The 18,978-nt window shown below is 46.9% G+C and overlaps 8 protein-coding genes across 8 annotated transcripts; 5 read left to right on the top strand and 3 right to left on the bottom strand.

Moving 5' to 3' along the window:
* Window positions 1–3,183: 3,183 nt before the first annotated feature.
* PAAG_12671 (hypothetical protein) lies at window positions 3,184–3,411 on the top strand (the record flags this gene model as incomplete). Its single annotated transcript, XM_015848133.1, has 2 exons — window positions 3,184–3,249; window positions 3,319–3,411. The coding sequence occupies 2 exons, from the start codon at window positions 3,184–3,186 to the stop codon at window positions 3,409–3,411; spliced, it is 159 nt and encodes a 52-aa protein (XP_015702248.1).
* A 633-nt stretch (window positions 3,412–4,044) lies between these two features.
* On the top strand, window positions 4,045–5,058 carry PAAG_08996 (hypothetical protein; the record flags this gene model as incomplete). Its single annotated transcript, XM_015846697.1, has 3 exons — window positions 4,045–4,617; window positions 4,655–4,817; window positions 4,892–5,058. 3 exons carry the CDS (start codon window positions 4,045–4,047, stop codon window positions 5,056–5,058), a joined length of 903 nt encoding a protein of 300 aa, XP_015701739.1.
* Window positions 5,059–5,543: 485 nt separating this feature from the next.
* On the bottom strand, window positions 5,544–7,977 carry PAAG_08997 (hypothetical protein; the record flags this gene model as incomplete). The annotated part of the gene is made up of 3 exons (XM_015846698.1): window positions 5,544–7,064; window positions 7,129–7,720; window positions 7,877–7,977. The coding sequence occupies 3 exons, from the start codon at window positions 7,975–7,977 to the stop codon at window positions 5,544–5,546; spliced, it is 2,214 nt and encodes a 737-aa protein (XP_015701740.1).
* Window positions 7,978–10,160: 2,183 nt separating this feature from the next.
* On the top strand, window positions 10,161–10,724 carry PAAG_12672 (hypothetical protein; the record flags this gene model as incomplete). The annotated part of the gene is made up of 1 exon (XM_015848134.1): window positions 10,161–10,724. One exon carries the CDS (start codon window positions 10,161–10,163, stop codon window positions 10,722–10,724), a length of 564 nt encoding a protein of 187 aa, XP_015702249.1.
* Window positions 10,725–11,761: 1,037 nt separating this feature from the next.
* Window positions 11,762–12,612, top strand: PAAG_08999 (hypothetical protein; the record flags this gene model as incomplete). Its single annotated transcript, XM_002789036.2, has 2 exons — window positions 11,762–12,064; window positions 12,130–12,612. The coding sequence occupies 2 exons, from the start codon at window positions 11,762–11,764 to the stop codon at window positions 12,610–12,612; spliced, it is 786 nt and encodes a 261-aa protein (XP_002789082.2).
* Window positions 12,613–13,239: 627 nt separating this feature from the next.
* On the bottom strand, window positions 13,240–15,096 carry PAAG_09000 (hypothetical protein; the record flags this gene model as incomplete). The annotated part of the gene is made up of 6 exons (XM_015846699.1): window positions 13,240–13,461; window positions 13,514–13,711; window positions 13,783–14,034; window positions 14,113–14,351; window positions 14,444–14,582; window positions 14,653–15,096. The coding sequence occupies 6 exons, from the start codon at window positions 15,094–15,096 to the stop codon at window positions 13,240–13,242; spliced, it is 1,494 nt and encodes a 497-aa protein (XP_015701741.1).
* Window positions 15,097–15,924: 828 nt separating this feature from the next.
* PAAG_09001 (hypothetical protein) lies at window positions 15,925–16,452 on the bottom strand (the record flags this gene model as incomplete). The annotated part of the gene is made up of 1 exon (XM_002789038.2): window positions 15,925–16,452. One exon carries the CDS (start codon window positions 16,450–16,452, stop codon window positions 15,925–15,927), a length of 528 nt encoding a protein of 175 aa, XP_002789084.1.
* A 454-nt stretch (window positions 16,453–16,906) lies between these two features.
* Window positions 16,907–17,702, top strand: PAAG_09002 (hypothetical protein; the record flags this gene model as incomplete). Its single annotated transcript, XM_015846700.1, has 3 exons — window positions 16,907–17,028; window positions 17,075–17,573; window positions 17,646–17,702. 3 exons carry the CDS (start codon window positions 16,907–16,909, stop codon window positions 17,700–17,702), a joined length of 678 nt encoding a protein of 225 aa, XP_015701742.1.
* Between the last annotated feature and the right edge of the window lie 1,276 nt (window positions 17,703–18,978).

The following is an 18,978-nucleotide window of genomic DNA, read 5'->3' on the forward strand; positions in this document are numbered from 1 at the left end:
ATATTCTCTATTGATTCAACTTCAGAATTGATTACTGGTCAGAGAAGTTGAATGCTGAATCAGACATCCTATCATAAAGAGAGCAGAACATGTCATAGGGTGCTGATGATGAGAGAATCAAGCAGAGACAAGCTCAACTACTTAAGTTTAATGTACTAACATCTGAAATAGAATCAATAGTAACTGCTGCCAGTGTGGAACCTGAGATGTCTCTTCAAGCTCAGTGAAATGAGACTCATAAAAATGATAAGATTCTACAGTGTCTGAAGCAAACTCTTCATGAGAGAAGATTCAAATTTTCTTCTGAACTCAGCATTAAGATCTCTGTCTCTGAGTGCTCTTTAAATAAGAATGAGAAGCTTCTCTTTCAAGATCATAAGTAAGTATCAGACTTTGAACCTCTTCAAACCAGGTTAGTGCATGAGGCTCATGACTCATCTCTTATCAGTCATCTTGAGTGAGAGCAAACAGCAGAAGTTCTAAGATGTGAGTTCTACTGGTCAGATTATACTGCCAATGTGAGAAGAATGATCAGGAACTGTCATCTTTGCAGATCAAACATCACATAAAGAGATTGACATCAGAAACTGCTTAAGCCTCTCCTCATTTCTGAATGCATGTGACAGAAGCTTTTTATGAACTTTATTATGAACTTACTGAGCTCTAAAAAATACACAAATATCATGATTATAATGAATAGATTGATCAAGAGAATTATATTAAAAGCAGTTAAGAAAACTAATGTGAAGATAGTGACTAGAGTGTTTCTTTGCAACATCATTTCTCAACATGACATTTCTAATACAGTAGTGTTAGATCAAGAGTCAGCTTTTACAAGCATATTTTAAACTCAGATGTGTGAGAAATTAGGCATTAAGAGATGACTCTTCACAGTCTATCACTCAGAGACTGATGAAGCTACAGAGCAAATGAATCAGACTCTAAAAATCTATCTACATAATTACATTAGCTTTCAACAGGATGACTGACATGAATGACTTTCTCTAGCAGAGCTGATCATCAATAATAGAGATGCTGCCTCAACAGATGTGAGCTCATTCTTTTTAACACATCTTTTCCACATCTCCTCCATTGATATAGCTGATGCACCTTTCATTGAAATATCACATAATTTCATTGAGTTTGCAGATGATTATATGAGAAAGATCTGTGAAATGTTGAAGTGAACTCAAGTAAAAATGATAGATGCTCAGCAATCTCAAGAGAAATATGTAAATAGATAAAGAGACTCAGCTTCAAGCTTTCAATCTGAAGATAAGATCTAATTGAGCTTAGAGAACATGAGAACTAATCACCTGTGCAAGAAGCTGAATGTGAAATATAATCAATATACTGTGCTAGAAAAGATAAAATTTCATGCTTACTGACTGAATGTCTCATCTGACATTCACAATATCTTTAATGTAAAGCTTCTACATACTGCAGCAACAGATTCCCTGCTTAGTCAGAGACAAACTGACTGACAGCCACCTGCTATAGAGATCCCAGAAGGACCTGAGTTTGAGATTGAGGAAATTTGAGATGAATGAACCTACCAGAGGAAAAAGCAATATCTTGTTAAAAGAGTAGGTTGAGCTGAGCCTATGTGAAATGACATGAGTCTTCTATAAGAAGTGAAGGCCTTGAACACTTGAGAGGCCTCTCAGCAGGCAAAATTAGATGTAAAGAGAGCTTTAAATAGTCATAAAGGTCTGCAACAAAGAGGGAGAAGAGAAGTATTATAAAAGATTGAACTCCTAGATTTGCTCTGACTGACTGACTCAGCCTAGTCATTGTTTGCACATGTGCACATGATCATGCTATGTGAGCTTGCTTAAGCTTGAGTTCTCATCTCATTCTTTTCTTTCCTTTCTCAAGCAATTCGTCCTTGTTATATAGGAGGACTAGTCTCTAGTTCTTAGAGCTTAACCCTTTACAATTTATTTATATTAAATATTTTTATAATAATTTAAAAAACTATCTCATGATCTTATATTAAAGAAAAGATTAAAAAACTGTATCTTAGTATATAAATAAAGTTTTTAAAAAGAAAAATAATTAATATATAAAATAAAAAATAAAATTAAAGTATAAATTTTTATTAATAAAATAAAAAAGAAAATCTTTTTTTTATAATATAATTAAAACTTGAATATAATTATTTCAACTTTTATATAAAAATATTAAAGATTTTATAAATTTAAATAAATATAAGTTCTATAACTTAGTTAAAATTTAAATTATTATTATTATATGTTATATTTTCTTAGTTATCCGCCTTTGAGGGCCTCCCGGGCGGGAAACGGCCCTTCCCGATGCGGAAACCGGCCGTCCCATTCTGCGCTTGCGGTCCGCGCCGCCGACCCCATCTAAACCACAACGTCTATATAAACCCCCACCTCTTGCCGTTCTAACGACCTCACTCCGCTGTCGTTTTACCCTCGCCCTTCCCTCGCCCTCATTCAACAACGCTCGCCAACGCTCGCCAACGCTCACCAACGCTCACCCACGCTCACCCACGCTCGCCCTCGCTCACACTTGAGCTCACCTGGGTTATCAACGTGCGTCCTGTCTCTGGAATCTTCCCCTGTTCTCCCCTCACCCCGTGCTCTCTACACCCATCTTCTGCAGAATTTCCCACCCTTCCTCTTCAGGTCCTATGCTACGCTTTTTACATTCCTCTGCATTTTCTCTCTCTACGGTCTTTCTGTCATCAGCCATTCAATCTCGATATCTGGCCGCGTACTCCGTGTAGTGCAGGGCGCGGTTTGTCACTTCCGCCGTGGAGGTCCTGTCGGGCTCTCTCTCTGTTGTCTTGACATGCGTTCCCTAATAGCCAGGCCCGGCCTTGCGTCCCTGCCCAGCGGGGGTTTCTCCCTTCTCCAGTGGCAGGGGCACGGTGGCGTGTCACGGTGAAGGAAAAGAAATTTCTCTGCATATCCAACCCTCGTGGCTTGACCGATGGGGTGACGTGGACATCGCTCCAGCGCGTGTGAATTTTTGGTCACGCTACGGTTGCCTCCTGGCCAGTAGTAAGACGCCGAATCAACGACAATGAAGGCTTCCACCAAAGATTGGGGTCCAGCCCTGGTATCCTGGTGCTAGAATCAAACGAGGAGACGGGCATTGTGTGAAATTGCGATGTGATATCGGAGTCACCCACCTTTACGCTGCATACGCTGCATGTCTCAGCTAGATGAATCGAGGGGTTGGTTCTACTATTGGAGATTCCTGCTTATGCGACAGGGAGTGCGTTGGAGCGCCGGGGAACACATGACAAGCAGGTCAAGAACGCCGTCGGTTGATGCTACGGTCTAGGAAATAAGAAGCGAGAGAGGCTGCGATTCGCCTGCACTCGCTGCGGAATATGGCGGCTGGTATCGCAAGACCATGGGCGACGCACCCCCTTAATTTACCGGGATTTGGTCAGCTTTTGGGATACGGGATATTGGGCTCGTTCAAGGTGGTGGGGGAGTAGAAAGGCTGCGAGCGGTAGCCTGATCCGGCGTAAATTTTCGCCCGCTCCATGATGATATATTCACTGCTGCGTAGCTGCGCTCTGGGTCAAAATCGCTATCCTTGGGTCCATCTTCCATCCCCTGCAGGTGCTCATACTGCGCCTGTCTTTCAGCTCATCACCAGCTCAACCATTGATGCTGTAAGTGGGATGTTTGTATTGTGTCAACTGACGGCTTCAGTTGGGCTGTGTTAGCCGGGGCTAAAGGGCTATCGATCCTGCTTCGCTGGCAATGCACCAGGGCCCTCGGGTGTACATTTGAATACGAAGTCCAACGAACGAGTGGCTCTTAATTTATCCATCTGTGCCAAAATTCCTGTGCCGCTGGCGTTTCCTATCTAGGATAAGTCAGCTGTGAGGCCTCGGTGAGACGTCGGTTCCAAAGGTTGGAAAGTTATTTCAGCGTGCTTCTTCCCCACCCTGAAGCTCTGGAAAGCTGGATTTCTCTTCCCTCCCAAAATGACTCGAGCCTCCTACAATCCTTCCAAAACCACTGCTTTGTGTCAGCCGACTAAATCGCCGCCCTCATGACGTTCCTTCATTTCAATCCAAACGCCACGGCACCAGGCACAAAATTTCAGCGGACGCCAGTTTCTCATGCCCAGCAACCTGCGATTGGAAAGCGAACCGATAAGAATGAGAAGCCAGTCAACAAGGAGCCACCTAAGATACTTGAACGTCGGGTAACCAGCTCAAACGTGGAGGCAACAGACATCCAGAATCATAACCTAGATTTGCATATCAATGCAGGCGGCAATGATTGGGATTCGCTGCGTAGTCTCTTCTATGTCGACGATTCCTACCCATCGGATACATTGATGTCCATCGCTACAAATAAACGATCCCGCGACTATGAAGATGATGAGAGCAACACCAGTTTTGGCCCACAGTGCAGTGGCTCCTGCAGCGACAGCGACAGTGTTGTACTGGAGATCAACTCGAGCAAAGATATGCCGGGGCTGGATTACAAAAGAGGTGATGTGGTGTCTAAGGCCCGAGTCCCGAGTGCTGGAGACAGCAAAGGAACGTCCCTTTCCCCCTCGATTTCCTTTGTTCCCCGCCATCCACTCCATGCTATTCTCGCTTGGGTTCTTACGAATGTTAGATACATCCATTGCCATTGATGATGGCGTTCAGGATCTAAGCGACGATGATAGAATCCCGATTTCCCAAACCGCGCCAAGTATGTGCAGCTGGGTACCCAGTGTTGGGAGTGACGACGAGTCCGACTCTGAGGGCCAGACCCCACCATCGCCAGTGTTGATTGAAGATGGAGGAGTGACAATCGGAGGAGTGGTTGGTTGATGAAATCCTCGAATCAATGTTGGAGGATGATGACCAAGGGATGCGGTGGTTACTTGGTGAAATGGAAAGGCTACGACCCTTCTTGGCAACCTGAACATGATCTTATTCCTGGATGTGAGGAGTTGGTCCGTGAGTTCCACGCTAAATTGGGGAAGGTAGAGAGTCATGGATCCCTTAAGCGGCGTGGGAGACCACCTTTGAGGAACCGCTCCAAGAAGGCGCGGTTTACATTTTAGCAACAACTTGTTCTCGTCTCATCTTTGCATTGAATAAATGTCTAATAATACTCCATTGTTGCCCTTTTTTACAAATGATATGAGGAATCTTTCCTTACTTGCTATGTAAATATTCTATTCCTCATTGTAAAAATGCGCCATGAGAAGTGGCCAATCCAAGGAAGAGGAATCAAACTTCCTTTCTTTGCCTTACGTTTGGCGAGTACATTCATTGATGAAAATATTGGAATTGCTATCTACACTGGTACATCATGATTTTCATGGTAGCCGCGAAATATTCCATCGCAACGTGTGAATTTTAACAACAAAAGTAACCATAGCACCCCTTTGGTCATTGTGCTAGTGACCTTTCGCTCGGCACCACGATGGCACCGCGACCTCCGTTATCCATCACTTTGACATCCAATCAAAGATATCGCATCGTCGTATGCCTTGATAATGGGATTGTATAAGCGTTTCGGGTCTTGCGGTGTACCAACGATAATTCATCTGCCCCCATACGGGAAAAGAATGTCTCGTATAGCTCTGCAAAGAGGTTTGGCACACTCAAATATTAGCGGGAACTCAGATAAAATATCATCAAATCCATCTGCACCCATGTCGCTTCGTTTAATTCTTGCGATCTCCCCGTAAGTATCGGTGTACCATTTTGTCAGTAAACTGTTGTTCGGTGGAGAAAATTCAACTGTTAAGATGCGCTCAAATCCACCAGCTCCGATGTTGCCTTGTTTGGTATTTGCGACTGTCTCATGACTTCCGGCGCACCATATTTCTAACATACTATGTCCCAACCAGCCATGTAGCTGATACAACGCCCGCAACTGCTTTAACTTGTCCCAACCATGACGGGCACATTGCCAGATAAGCACGTAGAAGAACGACTCGAGATCATGCCGATAGGTATGGTCGATATTAAGCAGCACCTCAATCGCCAGGAATTCCATCGTGCCGGTCTGGTGCCGCGCGCCACTTCTCCCGCTCCCAACCTCTTTGGCAAGATCCAGATCGATTAGCATGCCGGAGAGGCCATCCGCTTTTTCCGGATCAGTTATTATTATGTTGTTCTCCGAAATATCCCGATGAAGGATGTTCCCATCCAGGGAAAGAAACCGGTGCGCCTTTATTGCATCGCGAAGCGCCGTGAGAAGCTCCAAGGGTGACTTGTAGTCATAGATCGGCCGGCCAGCGGGCGAGATCACGAGACACCGGAAGACACGGTTGTCGTAGAGTTCCTCGCCATTCCCGTCGAAGAGGCTTGGTTTGTGCGCCGACTGAATGGAGAAAGCTAGTTCATTCTCCTCCTGGGTGTCCCTTGATGGTTGATTGATGGAACGCGATCGTTTGGACGCCTGCATCCACTTATCCGGGGATCTGCGTTTCCTGGAAGATGACTTTCGACGGATATCTAAGCGACGCGGCTCGATGAGCAGCTGAGATTGATGAAACGAGGAGGCTGTGCTGGGGGGTGCGCTTTTGAAGTCGTGGCACCTGTCGTCGAAGGTCAGGCCGCAGCGCATGTCGGCGATGCTGGTGATGGTACTGTGACCGATGATCCTTGCGACTCCTTGGACATTCTTTTGACCAGCTAGTTCGAGGAGTTCCACCTCCGGCCGCCGCTTGTTCGACACCCACGAGAATTTAGCTACGCCTTGTCCATCATTTGTGAGAAAACATGTGGTCCCGCGACACACGATGGCACGTTGAAAAGAAAGTATTTCACCCAGCCGCAGCACCTTTCCAGGCCCTTTGACCGTTATTGATTTGCTGCCGTCTTCATCCCTAGCAATAAAAGTATCCAGTCCCAGTTCCTCATCACTCATCATGGTGTACCCGACAAGCACCTGAAAGAACCGTCTCGAGTCCTTGTAGACGTCAATGATGCCGGAGCTATAGGGACCCGAACGGTCGAACACCCACGCCTCCATCTTGGTCCCGCAGACGGCGAACGCGTGGACGAACCGCCGGGTGGGCTGGGCGGCAAAGACCTCGCGCACGGAGCGGCTCATCTGCAGCAGGGGTGCCCTTTTGGTCTTGATCTCCTCCTTGGATTTTTTTGAGCTCGCCAACTACCAGGATGTCTCTCCAGTCGTGTTTGTTTCGCGAGGGGCACCTACCCCTAGCTCGCAAAAGAAGGTCGACTTGCCGTTCCGCCTTCGAACCGGTAAGGTCCGCTTTGCTCGCCGTGGTGTAGTAGGTGCTGCGTGATTCCGAGAGAAGGACTTTTTGAAGACGAAACCACCAGGCGAGGACAGCGTCCTGCGTAGAAGGGATGGGAAACTGAGCCCAATGAGCCCAATTACCGTCGCTGTCAGGGGCCAGTTCGCGTCGACAGATGGCATCTGCTTTGTCGCTCCAGTCTTTTCCCTCAAAGTACTTGTCGAAGAAGCCCTCGACGTCTCGAAATGTGCAGCCACGAATCTCCTCAAAGATTCTCGGATTCACCAACTCACACGTCTGGCTCGGAACCTTTCTGCGATGACGAGGTGGATTTGACTGGCGTGCCGTCAAAGGAGGGCGGTACGCTCGCCGGAGGGGTCGATCGTGAGATGGTAACGGTGAGGTTGAGGACGGCCTTCCAGATATTAATGTCCGGTGCTTTTTGGATGACGAGCTGCGCCAACGCTCGATAGTAGTGGCAGTTGAAGTGACCTTGTCTGAGACGCTTGAATAGACCTGCTAGGTCAGAGTCGACATTTTGATCGCTTGCGCGTGAGCGAGCGAAGGTTGAACGCGGCTTCATCTCTCCTCAAAGTGGTGAGAAGTTTTGAAATTGCCCTCTGGCAAACTTCGTCTTTGCGGGTCTGCTGAGACATCGTACGCTTGTTCTGCCCCTCGAAGTTGACGATGTAAACGATCTAACGAGTCACTTAACGGATGCTTTGTGATGATGCCGCGATCACTTGGAGAGAGGTCAGGCATGTGGTGTTAATGCATGCGGTATGCTTTCTGGCAAGGCGAATTAGGGACCTGGGATGAATCGTTTATTTTGGGAGAGGAGAATGAGTCACATGACCGCACCATTCTTGTGTCTTATGTAATGTGTAGATCATGTGATGTGCTAGACCCCTTTTTCAAGACCAGGGGCGAGTGGCTGGCTACATTAATCTCTTCAAGGGGGGAGAGTAATACCACAGACCATGTTGTCTGAGCGATCCAAGATTTGTGTTTGCAAGGGAAAAATGAAAGGGAAAACAAAGCTCCATCCGCGCAGTTCACGGGGGATCATATCGACAACCACCTCGCTGAAGATAGTTGAAAGCTGGCGGTTAGTCCGTTTCCCTCCCAAAAATGCTGGATAGCATGGCTGATGGAGGTTGCAAAACGCCGAGTTACCATCGGTATGGTGGACAAATTACATGAATTCTCCAACCCCACCCACTCTGGACTTTCCGCAGCCTGTAGATGGACTGCCTGACGGGTCTGCACTTTAAATATCACATATCATCCAACCATCCGCCCAAAACGATGATCATGACTGTGTTATCTAAAAGTTGAGGACGTCTGCAAATTTGCCCGTCCTATCGTGCTGTAAAGTAGTTACGGGTAGGCATCGTTCGTCCACCGTCTATCGCCGACGTACTCTGCTCCGAATTCACTTCTATCAATCGGGCGAACTCTCGAATATCAAAAGAGCGGCAGCTATTGATGGTGGATTTGGCTTATTCTGCTATTAACATGGTCTCTTCAGAATCCTCCTTTCCATGAATTTTTATACTCCTCCAGAGCTAGACAAAACAGGCGGATTGGAAAAAGCAAAAGTGAGTGACCAAGAAATTGGTGTATATGCTCAGAGGGATAAGGGGGTGAGATATGTTCTAACGAGGAGAGAATGGAGCCGCGGGTGGGTTTGGAGATGAACTGAACGAGAGACCTAAATGGGCTACACCCAATCTGGGGTGGCCGTGCTGTGGACACGGTAGGCGTGGCTCTGAAGCCCCCCATCATACTCTCGAGGAGTCGACTTCTGAGAGCCATTTGAAAACGTAACCGTCCCTAGGACCACAATTCTAGGCGAAGCATTTGCAGCCAGGAAACTTCAGATATAAACGGATCTAGCGTTTTCTCAATCCAGAGGCCTCAGTCATCGTCCCAACGTAATGCACAAACAGCAGCGAGACAGTACTCCCAGTAACTTGGATACCAACCAGACTTCTCCCAGTCAAGAATGACCAGCTCCAAGGCCCGATTACTGGCAGTTGTCCGCTAGGGGTCGCTCCGAATCATAATATTTTTGCGTTGACAGTCACCATGAGTAAACGTCGGCTTATGGCCACAGAAAATGTGTGGCAGACATTGGCGGTAAAAATCTGCCCTGAAACGAGGCCGGCCGTCAGAAGTGTATTTTCGCGCCATCGCTTCGTTGAGCGCGGCTTCGGTGGTTGAACGGACCATTGATTGGAGCTTCTGCGTGCCGCGTCCAAAATATCTCATCAAGAAAGCATCGTTTGCCTATGCTTTCCGTGTGGACTATCCTTAATAACCCGATCCTGCGAAACTGCACCCCCGTGTCCATGAAGGCGCCAAAACAATTTCAGTATCACATGGGCAGAAATGGTTTTGACCAACATGGGAATTTGTCAATCTTGCTCAAAGGATGTCCGCCGTCCGGGCCATCCCAGGAATCAAGGGCGACAGACAGAATCAGCTTTAACATTAGGGATTGATCTGGCTAACTTCTGCATTGGGGCCATGATCAATGATCTGGGAAGAATCGAAGGAGAGGATAGTGAGCACCACAGGAAAATTCACTCTTGTATCTGGACAGGCCGCGGCGGGCGTTGATTCGCTCAAACAAGATGCAAGTAAGACGACTCGTAATTTTAATCGGTCCAGTGCGGGATTAACCTGAGGCATTTTTCAGAAATATGAACACAAACATTTCTCACTGTTCCCTGACTAGAGTTCAAAATAAATCGGTTTAGATGTTCTTAGAATGCCAGATTACAAGAGGTACGAGAGTCATGCATGTTGGGATTGATCCGCAGTCGCCAGATGCAAGAGTCTATTTCAGGAGGTGGTCCACTAGGTGATGTCGATGTCGACACCTTCACTGGATTTTGCGAATTCGCATACACGGGCGTATAAAACACTCTGATGAGGAAATGAGCATAATCACCCAGTCTTTCACGAACCTTGAAACCAAAGCCGGAAGCGATGCCGAATCCGACAAAGTGCAGGAAGACAATGAGGTTTTCAATTCTTGGTCAGGCAAAAAAGGCCGGAAGAAGTCAAAGTGGGAGATACCTACATCCCCAACTGTATACCCCTATGAGCAACTCTGGAAAAGTTTCAGGGCTCGGTCGTTCAGTGGTGCGGAAGCTTCGGTCTCATCTCACCCATGCATTCTATTCCATGCAAAGTTATACGTGTTTGCAACAACATATCTCATTGAACCATTGCGGATCCAATGTCTAGAAAGTCTTCACCGAGATCTCTGTGGCTTCTCGCTGAACAGAGAAACAACGCCTCTGATTCTCGACTTGCTTGACTTCACTCACGCGCATACTGGCAGATATGAGCCAGGCGGAACATCCCTTCTCCGAAACTTGGTAATTCATTACGTTGCTTGTAAGGTTCGGAGGCTTTTGGATGATGATAGGCTTCAAATGCTTTTGGATGCAGACGGGGAGATGGGTTCAGATCTAGTGTGGAGGCTTGCTAAGTAACCTAGATTTGCCATGGCCAACCAAGTAGATAGGAAGGATACAGATCTTATAAAACATCTTGAAACACGGAGGAGTGATGGTAAATCACCGAAGTGCAACAAGTTTCTACAAAAGCACATACGCCGCTGTCTCCAATCTTGCGCTTAAAAGAATCATCGAGCGAAGCATGAAATTGCTTTAGGCGGGAGGTTGCGAGAGACATGAGGGTGCGTTTGGTATCTTCCGGGTCTTCTTGGACGTGCTTCAGTCTACATAGTAGTCCCTAATAGAATAGAGAATGCTAGCAAGATAGCTATCTACCTATTTACCTCCCTACCTACCAACCAACTTGCCTGCTCAATATCCAATCAATCTCTATGAGAATAAACACGCCATCTAGCTACCCCACCTACCTATCAATGCTGACTTACTAGCTGACTACCTGCCTATCTATCTACTGACCTGCTTGAATGAATGATATCCACCGATGATATCTGTGATGATATTGTTTAATAGCAACATAATGAATAATATGACTTCGCACTTTCGCTCCGTCCTGTCCCAGCTGCATGTTTCATGAAGTTCCTGCTATAGAGTGTTGTGCCCTAGCTTTCCAACTGTGGATGGGTCACCCATGCCAAGAGGCGATTGTGAAATGAGGGGGAAAATTCGGAGATTTGATCTGTATGATTAGTGGTTAAGGAAAAAATGTAAGAGATGAAACGCGGGTATATTGCTCTGCAATACATACTGCGCGCCATCGGCGAGTTTCCAGAGTAGGGCTCACATCATCAGAATTCTGCTGGTGTATTCCGGTTTACGAGGTGGAGAGAGAGGTGGGTGGTTCGCCCCCCTCATTTTTCTCCATATTTTGTTAATAGATATTTTGGTTCCTCAACGAAGTAAATTCAATTGAAGAATTTTTTTTTTTTTTTTTTTTGATTTTATCGACGAATATATCGATGGTTGTTTTCAGTGGATTGTTTTCTGTTCGGTACCAACCGGTGTTGGACACCTTATATTTTTTTCTTTCGATGAAAGAAAGATGTTTGATGGCGATGGTTTGTCGTCAATATGCGGATTTATATCGCCTTCGATATTCTCCTCGGGTGAGGTTTGAGCGTGATGCGCTCGAGTATTTTGATGATTTGACGGAGTTACGGGCGGCGATGTCGGATAGCGGAGCGATTATAACTGGAGGGTTTGCATTACGATGTATATGCGATGGAGACTGGGATGTGGCGGATGTTGATATTTTCGTGAAATGTGATGGTGTGATTCGGATGCGCCAGCATTTGACTTCAAAGGAAGGCTATCAGCTGGACAGAGTCCGGGAGGGGGAGATGTACTTTAGGAGCAAGGTGAGATGATGATGATTATTATGTCATATGGAGTTGAAATAGTTAACTACTAACTGGAGGAGTAGTGTTATGATTTTACGCGGATGCGGGTTGATTCCAGTGGAATTGAGCGGACGTTGAAAGTTCAAGTGGTGGATACGGAGGATATTGTGCCGGATGAGTATATTGTGGACAATTTCTATGGAAGTGCGGTGATGAATTTGATATCGAGTGATTCGATATGTTGTGTGTTCCCACGGGCGACAGTGGGAAAATATTTGATGCAGGTGATGAAGGTGTACAGCCTTTCTGAAAGTGAAGAGCAGGGGATGTTGAAGTATGAGGGTCGGGGATTCGATGGTGTTGGATGGAATGACATGGATAGGTCAGAAAAGGAATTCAGCGAGACGCGTCGGTTTGGCGACCGGATGTGTTGGAATGTTCCGTTGGGTGTTCGACGGATGCCAAAGCGGCGAGTGATCGGTGACGATGACGTTGGACAGAGCCGGTTCGTGATGGGAGAATACCAGTCAATGTTGTTGCCGAAGTGGAGTGATTCAGTGTGTTGAGATAGATCTGTGATGATGTGCAAACTCCAAGTTCAGTTAATTCAAAAAAAGGGGCCCCTAGCTCTGTTGAGAGAGAAGTTATAAAGCTGATATGTTTTTTAGATAGATATTTTGTATCCATTAAGTCAGCGAAAATACCGGGCGAAAACCGTCTGTATAGATGACAGTACGTGATATTGTAAGATACGAACAGCCGAAAAGTGGAGACGGAAGGATATGAATAACATTGCTTCACTTTTTGGCTCACAATGTGCTCGTGGTTGGGTCACTGGTGCTGGAAGACAAGTAGATTTGATCTGTATGAGTGCGTGGAAGATCGTCTCCGTCGACATCTCTGAACTATTACCTTGTTGGGCTCAGCTCCGCCTGTATCTAGGGGTTCTTTAAGTAGCTGTCTAGCCAGGAGAACTCAGGTGCGTCGCCTAAATGATGTCACCTTAGCACTTGCAGATAACGCTTTTGATCCTTTCAAAGCTGTGCTGCTTTCAAGGAAGCTTGTCGACAGAAGAAAAAATATTAGTTGAATCTTTGTTCAACAAGCTATTCCCATGCTATACTTAGACTTTGTGAGGAAGACTTGGAAAACGTGCACAGTTTAACTTTCATTGACCTGGAGCTCCTGCAATCCTAACTGCAGAGCTCAAAGAAGCTTTCCTCTAAATGTTTTTCAAGGATCTTCAACTCTTTTCGCCTGTCTTGTCTACTGTTTGGCTCTGAGGCGATGAGTTCGACCTCCTCATCTGAGAATGCTAGAACATCTGTGGGAGTGAAGAGGTGGCGGAGGTTGCGTACAATATGACGTTCCATAATCTGACGGCAGACATTGTCTACAAATGTCTTCATATCAACCTAGAACAACTTTCAGTGCTGGTGTGGGGAGTGTTGACTTCTAAGCTCTGACCTTATAATAAGCAGCTAGTCCGGCCTTGGCTTCTTCACAGGCTTGTTGCTCCATATTCACGACAACATGATTCTGCAAAGAGCCTAGGAGCTTCGCCAAATCATGAGGAGTGTTGCTGACGTGGATCTTGCCCCAATCATCCGACACGCTTTGAAGGCCATGCTCTAAGACGGTGTTCGCTCTATCGTGACGGGCTTTCTGGATGTTGTCCGTGTAATAGGTTAGATGTGATTAGCTGAGTGCGCTCGTCGTCACAGAGCTTTCGCAACTCGTCCAGCGCGGTGTTGAGATTGCTTTGAAGGGAGCGGTCGAGGATCTTGTGTATATCCCGACGGATGTGCTCTTCTCTGACCACATGTGCCAGCGCCCGAGTAACAAATGTGGGTGTCTCCTCGTGGACGCGATGTATGTGTTCGCTTCGCTATAGCCGGCCACCGGCTGGATTGCTCATGGAAGAGTTCCGTAAGAAATGCGTTGTTGTAGTTGCTTGGTAACTCCAATCCCCGAGTATTCCTGTAGATCTTCAAGGGAGTGGTTAGTGCGGAAGCTGGCTCTACCCAGACTAGAGGGAAACAGGAAGAGAGGGACGCCATGCATACCTTCTTTATCCAGCGGTCAAACTCAGTTTCATTCATATAGAATGGCTCGTCGGCGTCGCCGCTATGATCGTATTTATCCTCCTTCTCCCTATCCTCCTCAGAGTCGGCAGAGCTCTCGAAAAGGTCGTCGATGGGAACTCTTTCCGTCTTTCGCTTCTGGGACTTGTCTCTCATGTAATCCGCAAATAGACTGTTGAGTGTATGGATCTGACCGCGAAGCCGATTGGGGAAATTCCGTTCTCGTCATATCCGAAGAAATCAGACGCTATGTGTTGGTATGTTCCATCCAGCGCTGCTTGGATGAGACCAACAAGATCCATACTCAGCTTACTTAGGAAAAAACGCTGTTCGCTGACCGTCGGTCTCTCCTGCCCAAGATCTTGGAGTTGGACCTTTGTTTTGTCAAGGAGAAGGCGGACCTCCGCGCACACCTTAGGGAGCTCTCTTTCGAGGTGATCTCCCAGGAGGCCCTGGAGGAAAGGCTGTAACCTATTCACACCGACTCTCGACAGGTCGATCCCGTGCTCTCTCCATGATCACTTCTTCCAGCTGCTGTGGTGAAGGATTCTTGAGAAGAAAGAATCCGTGTTTCAGTCTTGTCGAATCAAGGTTGTTCGTGAGATGTGCGATGCGCCCTTCGGTACCCTTGTTGATGAGATCAGGCTTGGTGATGATGCCAACGGTTCTCTCGCCAGCTCTGTCAATGTGGTGAGCGCACTGGATGATCGGTTGCGTGGCGATGTCGTTCGTTGCCTGTACCACGGCAAGGATGATCGTCCGTGAGCTCTGAAGATACGAATCTACGATGTCTTCAACTAATTTGATATCATGCGTATCGTGCTCCTCATTCTCCACGGATACCAGCCCTGGAAGGTCTACAACGGTTAGATGGAGACCAACATCTCCGACGACTTCGATCCGCAGGACATCGGCGGAGAATGCAGGCGCGCTGTCACCGCTGCCGACAAATCCTCGAATGCCCATACAGCAGGCTGCGTCGTTTATGAATCATAAATACAATGTTGAAAATTTTGAAGTTCCAGGCATCTGCCTGTTGTGCAACGTCGGGCCATGAGCACAGCCGCAAAGGATCCTGTTTTGGTTCCAAAAATTCCTGCGGCTCCCTTGGCAATGCTCATCCGGATCGCCAAATCCGTTTGTATTCAGCCAAGTTCTTGAGAAAACACTTCCAGAAGGCGGGTATGAATAAAATGATTTTCTTATGATGCTGTACGACTCAGATAGCTCGGCTTGAGATATTTCTAAACACATATTTAAAGGCTGTTAAAAAATCCATGTGTTCTAGCATCTGACAAGGCCTTGATATCTCAGATAGTAATACAAGAGAATGCCTTTGTGAAACATAGGGGATTGAGAACTTTCACTCGAATCAAGTAACTTGAGAAGTGGTCAATCCAAGGAACGGGAATCAAATTTCCTTCTTTTGCCTCACGTTTGGCGAGTGATTCCCGGACTGTCCATCTCACCTGGCCACACTCTTGAAACAGTACATTTGCAACAGAAACAGCCCAAGTATATAAGGACCCCGTAGAGAAAAGATTACATATGCCAACCATCTTGGGCAGCAAGCATGCCGAGGTACCACGGTGCCAAGAGAACAGTCATCTGGGGCTGTTCAGCGGTACCTCCGGATGTGAATGGGATGGGGGGAACAAACTCAAGGTTGCCGCTGTCATCCACTCTTCGGAATACGACCAATTCACGATTGGTAAGAAAAAAGCCGTGTCGAGAATTGCGCTGTCTCATATACCAGTTGATCTGACTGAGTGCTTGGCGATACTCGTTGCGAATTCAGAGGAGTGGGTGGGTTGCAAGGGCTGTGCTCCATTTCCACGATGGCTTGACATCTCCTGGAGCGCGATTTGGACCTGTGCCTGCTGGCAGTGCGACCGCAAAATAAGCGGTGTCTGGCTTGGAAGCATCGATGACTTTGGCGCGCTCTCCAACATCAAATGACACGGGAGTGAGGTTGTTCATTTGGTTGATTGTCATCAACCGGTCAAACCCAGTTCGAAGAGCCCGTCGCACTCTTGGAAAGACATATTCTGAGATCATGCTTCTAAGAGCATTTTCTGCTGTTATAGCACCGGGTGGGGATGTCGGCATGGGGTCTGGTGGGAGCCGTGCTTTAACCAAGAGATTCTGGTAACTTTGAAGAAGTGCGTTCAAGTTGAAGCCATGCCAAACCCCTATATTGCGGATGTCGCTAGCTTCGGATGCCTCATTGGTGGTGTTGCGCCCAGGGTTTGGAGGCGGATTGACTGGAATCGCTGGTAAAGCATTTTGTAGGTAAGTTAAGAGGGACACCTGGTTCGCCATATTGAACAGGAATCAATGTTAACTATTCGGTCACAAATTATTCGCAAGTCGCTAGCCGAGGAATATTGTATGTAGTCTTATCAAGTTCTGAAATGTTACAGCATATTTGCTTTCAGGGTAAGGCCATTGGCCAGACTGTATGGAAATAACGAGTGTTCACGATTACGTTGCCCACGTCCAATTATCACCATCACCAGCCCACGTCTAGCTACTCCGGAGGTTGCTGCCTAAGGGCACACCACGTTTTGCACAACCTTCATGTACCCAACGCGTGAGCACAGGGGAACTTCGCTTGCCAGTTAACATATTTGACCAACTTTTTCGAACGGGGTACATACGAGACAGACAAGCAAAACAAACATACCAAGGTATCATTTGTATCTCGTGCTTTACCCCCTTTTCTCGACGTCAAAACAGCGACAACAAACCCACTTTCGAAAGGATCTAGGAAACGATGGAGCTTAACGATATCAAACCCTCCGAGATAGTTTTTAAGGTGAAGCTTTTTGCCTCTGATTATTCGGTGATATTACTTGTTACTGTTCATGACCAGATATGTGTTATGAAGGTGGTTAAGTCAGATCCTCCGAGAATTGCTGTGTTCTGATACTGAGGGTAACAGCATCAACGGTCGAGGGCCACGACGGTACTACGAACCGAAAGATCGTGAGTTGGATGTCCATGTGCTTGAGTCTGCCACATATCGGCGACTAAGGGATCGGGGGTTGTGTGAACATGGAATTATCCCTCATTTCCTTGGGATGATGGAGAAGTTCGATCCGAAACCATGCCAACCTTACCTGAAAATGTTCCTTCATGATAAATACCTTCCTAGCACTATTTTTGTGGAGTACATACCGAATCTGGAGATGATTCATCTGCACAACTATACACAGAAACGAAAGGACAACTTTCTCAAAGGCATACAGGAGATACACGGAGCAGGAGTACGGCACAGGGATCCGAAACCTAGGAACATGATGATCGTCAAGGACGATTTGGAAAGAGTTGTTTGGATAGATTTTGACCGAGCAGAGACTTACAACCTTCCAGTCACCGATGAACAAAAAAGGCTTTGGGACGAGGAGGAGGAGATTGTTCTTGGCTTCTGGGACTGTTTAGTAAGTGCACCAATTGCAGCTCGCCGCCTAAGGGGGTTCGCGACCCATTCTAAATCTCATTATCTACTGCAGCAAGCCGATTGTACAAAAGGGAAACTTGATGAAGCGTACCTTTTCTACTGCACTTGATCGAATCCTCTCGATGGGTCCCTGGGTACCCGTGTCATGCGTGAATAACGAAAACAGGGTCATCCCCATTGGGCATATATGTGCCCGACGCACGGTTGAAGCTGCTTAATCAAAACCGGCTAAAATACTCCGATAGTATCTTTTTCTCTACCTAGCTACAAATTATTTCGGATATGGCTCAAATCCCACCATTCCCCCATCATCATGGTTTACACAATTATGTACTGTATGGATGAATTTGGTATTTGAACGCTTAGCTATACTTGTCTCAGTGATCAGCAGCTGATGCTTAATAAAGGCATAGACATGGCGCGGTAACGCTTGAATTCTGCGTAGCGGAAATTTGTACCGTGGACGAAAAGTATCTTAGCCGGTTTTGATTTTAAGCAGCTTCAGCCGTGTGGGCGGGTGGGTAGAAAGCTTGCTGCAGGCTAGGTTGATGAGAACCGAGGATGAACTTTCATTAAGCGAAACTGTCAAGTGCAAGAGAACAAAGCGCCAACTTATTGTGGGATGGTTGAATCTCTCATATTGGGAGGCCTAGCTAGCTATCTAATATACGCTATATCACGTGCGGCAGGGCGGCAGCCCCGGCAACATACACCCAACACATATTCACCCAAGGCTGCTAGTCACGTGAATATCAGTTTGCCCGCAATTGGTATCAATTCATGAAGGTAAACCATGCCCCTCGCTCGTTGCCTTTCGAATGCAGGCAGGTAGTAGCCAGTGATGGAAGTTCAGTGAATGGGGTCAGAGGAGACTGGTATGTTGAGTCTTGGAACGTTCACTGAGCAATTCGAGCGCCGCAACCGGGGTTGAAATCAGGGAATTGTGATGTGGATGCCGTTGAGCGAGAATATCCCAACGGCTGCTACAAAGAGACTGCCACAGCTATACACGTACCCTCCACTTACGGAAATCTCCCTTTACCAGGGGATGAAGTGGCCACTTCCCGTGCGTCCCACGCCGGGTGTCTCTCCACGGAGTAGGAGTGGCTGGTTGAAAAGGTAGTGGATCCTGGGATCCCCTGCGCGAGGGGGCAAGTCAATGGGAGATCGCGCGGGGGGCGGTGGTTGGTCAGGATCTTCATCTGTGGTAATGTGTCAATATCAATTTCAGTCCTGATTTGTTTCGTACTATGCCTGTCTTGATTGTTTTCTTGTTTGCTTCCGTTCCCTTCGTTTGATCTTATTTCGCTTCTCAGATTTCATTCCGGCCCAGGAGCCCTATATCTGATATTGCCTATCACAGTCCCGCCCAAGGCCTACCTGGC

This window comes from Paracoccidioides lutzii (assembly GCF_000150705.2).
Source record: "Paracoccidioides lutzii Pb01 unplaced genomic scaffold supercont2.60, whole genome shotgun sequence".
NCBI lineage: Eukaryota > Fungi > Ascomycota > Eurotiomycetes > Onygenales > Ajellomycetaceae > Paracoccidioides > Paracoccidioides lutzii.